The sequence below is a fragment of the Chaetura pelagica genome, unplaced genomic scaffold (genome assembly GCF_000747805.2).
Source record: "Chaetura pelagica isolate M959 unplaced genomic scaffold, ChaPel_1.0 scaffold105, whole genome shotgun sequence".
Taxonomy (NCBI): Eukaryota; Metazoa; Chordata; class Aves; order Apodiformes; family Apodidae; genus Chaetura; species Chaetura pelagica.
In genome coordinates this window covers 3,331,693-3,337,393 of record NW_009953393.1, presented here as the reverse complement: position 1 = coordinate 3,337,393, position 5,701 = coordinate 3,331,693, and the positions used below count along the sequence as shown (strand labels likewise).

At 35.8% G+C, this 5,701-nt stretch overlaps 1 protein-coding gene across 1 annotated transcript in view; it reads left to right on the top strand.

Annotated features, from left to right (window-relative positions):
• Positions 1 to 256: 256 nt before the first annotated feature.
• The window catches only part of NBEA (neurobeachin), a 516,495-nt gene continuing 511,050 nt past the window's right edge, over positions 257 to 5,701 (top strand). The window contains exons 1-2 of the mRNA XM_009998372.1: positions 257 to 262; positions 338 to 362. Of these exons, the coding sequence (XP_009996674.1) occupies positions 257 to 262; positions 338 to 362 (31 nt within the window). The remainder of the gene's footprint in view (positions 263 to 337; positions 363 to 5,701) is intronic.

Here is a 5,701-nt window from a genome sequence, read left to right as displayed (position 1 = left end):
AAAAGTTAATTTCCGTCATAAGTTATTGTCTAGGAATACATTACAAGAAAAATGTCAAAAGTAACAATAATTCAGCGCATGCATATAGAACTTAAAACGATGCTTTCTTGTTGTATCATGTTTTAAGATACCTGAATTAATTTTGTAAGAGCTATATGTTTTTAAACCTAATTAGATTTTGGAATTTATAGGAAAAATATTTGTTGCTAAAAACTGCACATAAAAGTCTAGTGGTAAAAAGCATCTTGGAATAACAATGAAAGTATGGACTGATTTCTTTGAAAAGTGGCCACACTGTGATCAACATCAGAGGATAATTCTTAAAGTGAGCTGACAGCTTGGCACACTGAAAGCAAATGGAGTGTGTAAGGAAGAGTAGGGAATAAAGGGAGAGGAGAGATTAACATTATTTTTTTGAAGATCTTTACTGTTGACTAGAAAAATAGAGCTTCATGGGTCCTCGTGTTACCTAATTCCCATTGTGCATGAGCCAACAATATAGACTGAAGCATCTACAGATCAAGGAGATGAAATATCAATAACAATGAAATGAAAAATCAGTTATGGAGAGAACCAATCAAAAGGTCAATAGCAATAACTGACTTTTGTAATAGACCTAATAATAACTTCAATATTATAAATTACTGTATTAATTTCAGTAGTGAAAAGGCTCTTATGGTTAAGTTTGTAAAAGTTAAAAAAAATTATAATAAAATGCTTTTATTTATTGAGTAGCTCAAACTTATGGTTTTAAAGCAAGATTTGTGAACCAGTCACAGAACAAAACCTTTCATAGACATAAACATAAGAGATATGCATTACTGTAACAAATTGTGCTGCATGTTTTCTGCAATATTGTGAATCCTGTTATTTACATCTGTGTATCTTTTACTATGATTATACCATAATGAAAGCAATTAAGCAAAAAAAAACACCACAAAACCAAACCAACAAACAAAAAAATTGAATACATATTTTAAGTTAAAAGTAAGAGATGTATTTTAAGGGGATCTGGTTACTGTTTAACTGTTTGTCAGACTCTTAACTATTTTTACTCTGAAAGCTTACATTTAATTAATTCCTTCCAGTAGTATATACAAGCATGAAAACAAACATAATGTCTACTTTATTTTTACTGATCAGACTGTAAAAAGCAAAAAGAAATGTCATTTTGAATAATATACATTTAATATAGATATTAACTGCATATTTCTAAAATGAAAGCCGAATTATTTGGATAACCTATAGATATAAAAATAACTTGGTGAAGTCATAATGGCTTCATCTGCTTCACTGTGGTTGAAATGTTTATAATCTTACTTGAAAGGCCTGCTACAGTGTTTCTGAAATCACACAGGGTGTAACAAATCTTGACTCTGGAAATATATACAAAAGGCTGGGGTTTTTGGGGGAGGTTGTTGTTGGGTTTTTTTTTGGTTTTGTTTTGGTGTTTGTTTGGGTTTTTTCCCCACAAGTAAAAAAAAGGAATCATAGAAAAAGCAGGTAGAAATTATTTACAGTTAGAGTAGTATAGTAGAAAGCAAACTCTATCTTCAGATTTTCCATTTCCACTTTAACATACCCTCTTGTGTCAAAGTTTGAAAAGAGTGCATCAAACCACTTCATGCAATACATATACACAGCAGGGGAAGTTTAGATGCTGTAATGGCCTTTCAGTTTGTATTTCCCAGCTTTGTATTTTAAACTTATAAGAAGTCCTGGTTTTCAAGAGAAAGGGGCTAATAGCACTTCCTGATCCTGGCATAGGAACAAATCACATTATCCTTACTCATGAGAATAGTCTAATTAAACACAACAGGAGTCCTCATATGGACATGGTAAAGCAAGCAGTATTTTGATGCCACTCTGGCAAATAACCAAGAATTCTATCTTTCAAATTTGGTTCGGTCCTGATATACATAGTTTCACTATTAAAAACAGTTTTTTCCTAAGATATAATGTAGATATAGGCCAGTACAAAGCACTCCCTATTCACTTCAGTAGTTCCATTATTTGTAGCCAAGAGTCTGTCTTCTAAAATGTTTTTTCAAGCTTTCCCAGTTGAATGACTACACAATCTTTTCACCCCGAAAATAATGTTGTATTGCTACAATTTACTTTGCAACTGAAATAAAAACTAAGCTAAAACTTTAAACAAGCATGTTAGTTTATTTTCTCCCTCATCTGTTTGTTTGTTGCAAGCATAGGAACATGGATACATATTATGTTCTTTGTTTTTTGCTATTCTATTTGAGACCACCTTAGGCCATTTATGGAGAATGGAGGCTGAACAACTATAAGGACTATCATGGAAGAAAGCCCCCATCATCTATTACAAGTGAAGCCAAGGCATCTTCTGGGAGCAAAGGCATTGCTTTCACTTATTTCAGAGGGAAGCAAGTGTTGTGAAAGGCACAGAAAAGAACGAAATCAGATCCTGGCATCAGTCTTGTCTTTGTGAAGTGTAAAGGAGCACATAGCATCCTTCCACAGATACTGTCTCCTGCCACATGTAGTCTGGGCCTGTTCAATGACTGATCTTTCAAGCTGAACTGAAATGGTTATAATTATGCAAATACTGGGATTTGGTAATGCAGAACATCTTTTTGACCTGGGACCAAACTAGCCACCTCATGAATGAAATTATCACTGAAAACCTCACAGTCTTTGTACAAAATATGTGAATATCAAGGAGATCAGACAAATATTATTTGTAAAGAAAACAAATGAATCATATTCTGTAGCACTCCTAGTGTATTTTAATTTTCATTCTGATGAGGTGTTAAAATGGAAGCAAATGAACACCAGAGCTGCAATTACTACAGGGCTGAGATTAGTGTTCCAGAGTTGTTGTTCTTTCAGAATGCCAGTGCTACAATAATGTTCATATGAGTTGATGACTGGCTTACCTCAATGAAAGTTTGCTTATCAAAAGCTAATACTGTTGATTAGAGAAGACAGGTACTTCTTAACAGTGCTCCAGCTTATATAAATAAAAATAATATGATATTATAAAAATTTATTTGTAAAACCAAACACAAGTTTAACAACTAATGGAAGTCTCTCCTATTAAACATTATGTTGAGAATTCACCTTACAGGTTTTTTCCTATACTATATATAGTATATTATGTGATTTCAGCAGCAGCAATGTGTGCCATCAGTTCAAGACCTAGATATACAATTATATAATGAAGGATTTCACAAATACAGCTTCTAAAAAAACTTGTGATTGCAACTTTAACAGAAATTCAATGTGGAGGAAAGCCATGATAGTTGTATATGGAACAGCTGTAGTCAAGAATTACCCCAGCATTTGGGTATATGTGTAAATCATGGGGTCTTCCATGAACAGCAACAGTATAAATCATAGAATAGATAATAAAACCTATTAAACCATAGTTTGTTATCCCAACTTTTCTAAAGAAAGGAAATTTACGTGGTTGTGCTATTGGTCCATTTGTTCCAACACAAAGATGAAAAACAAATCACTGATGTATTTTAAGCAAATTTCACAATGGATTTCAAAGTTACAAAATTATTTTGGAATTTATAAACACCAGTAAGTGGGTAGAGAACCAAATTAATATACCTGTAAAAAAGCAAATATAACTTAGCTCCCTACCCATTTAACAGGCAGCAGCCATGTAATGAATCAGAACAAGAAAACTGTGAGCCAACATGAAGCCTCCAGCCAACCATACTACTTGCAGTAACACACCTCACTATATTGATGTAGATGTGGGAACAATAAGAGGAGAACTGTTGGGTCTTAGCTCCTGAGGGTGTTACAGTTTTTACTGATTGTTCCAGGCTTGGCTCTTGTTTTGCAAAAAAAAAAAATAAAAAAAAAATAATGTATTGCTGAATTTTCAAAAATAGTTAAAGTATAATTAATAACATATTTAAACAAACTTGAGAACCTCTAAACTCTTAAGACATTACCTGGTTGTCAGATAGGATGATTGAGAACGTAAAATATTCCTTTCTGAAATCAAGATGAACATTTTTGGGCACCCTAATTTGAACATTTCCATAATTGGTTGGTTTGTAGACTAGAACAGTAATTTAACATTCCTACATAGTGAAAAGTTTTACTTTTTGGCTTAGCTGCCTTTTAACATTTATTTTTATTTTTATTTTATTTTTAATGGGAAAGAGGCAAAGTAAAGTAAATAATGGAATCTTTCACTGACATTTCCAAGTCAAGGATTTTTGCCTAGGTTTTTCTGGAGAACCTTTATAAATGCTTATGGAACAGGACTTACTTCAGCTAAGGATAGAAACAGCAAGTGCAATTTGAAACACACTACTCCACAAGCTCATCATTATCCACTAGCTGGAGGTTATTGTTCCCAGAACTTTCCCTCTGATATACAAGAGCTTCTCATGCACTACAGTTGAAAGTGTTTACCTCACTGGAATACCCCTTTTTAGGAGTTTAAACCAAGATAGACTGACCAGTAGCAAAGCAGTTAAGCACACATGTCTTCAGTTTTGTTAGTTCTGCTATGGGGTTGGGAATGGAACCTTTGGCCCCTTCATGAGTATACAAAATTTAAGTATACCTTTACTCTGAGTCATACAAAGTTGCTTGTAGACGACGGCAAATTGTGAAGGAACTTCCTTTCAAGAGATCTTTGTGCTTTCTTAACTCCTATAACAAATCTTTTTAGTTTTCTCCCCATCTTCTGCAGCTTTCTGAGATTATGTTGGTTCTGTGATTCCCAGCTAACCACTGTTTTTGTCATGCCTGTGCATCTGGGATATGCAGAGTCCTATGGACCTAAGGAGCTTGCAAACAAGTAAATGTAACATGCTGTATTTACAAGTACATAGAGCTAATGCATCTAATGGTACAGAGCTGAAGTTTTTTCTTTCTTCCTTTGGTGGAGCTTAGAGAAGCTGCTGTGATCCTAGGGGATGTAGTGATCTGAGTCCTGCTGATTCACTCTGTTTATGCAGCTTATTGTCTAAAGCTGGATATAAAGAAGTAAGGGTAATTCAGACAAATTGCCAAATTCTGGGTTACAGAAGAGAGAGGATGAATGGTATTCTGAGACCAGGGGGCAAGATTGGCTGTAAAATTCAACTTTTCGATGACAGTCACTACAAAGCCAAGAGAGAATGTGTTTCTGAACAGGGATGGATTATCTCCAGCGCATGTAAAGCAAATATTCAAACCACAATTTGAATAATTTGAGCCTACTCAAAACATCAAGAGGTACTTCCGCATCTCTGATATAACAGTGGAAAGGCTTGGAAAATATGTTTAGTGCCATAAGCAACCACTGAAAGGAAGAGGGTTCCTAAAACTTTTGTCACCTGGACATTTCTGCATGTAACGCCACCAAAACCAAGAAGAACAGAAGAACCAATAAGAATTCTGGAAACATACCCCTCTTCATGAACAAGCAGCACACAACCTCTCAGTCTGGCAGACCCCTGGGCTTCCTCTGTCCCTCCCCGTGCCCAAAGGGGTAACACCTCAGGAGCTCCTGCACAATCCCCGACATCCTCACTCAAACCTGCTCGCTAAGACCCAAGATGCTGAAGGTCCCTACTCAGCTGTCCTCACACACCAGCGTGGGACCAGCGCGGGGAAGGCGCGGCAGGGACCCGAGGCTGGAAAGCATGAGAACCAGGCGAGACTCCCAGCAGGGCACTGGCCACCCAGCGCTCTGCGGGAGGCGACGCGGGGG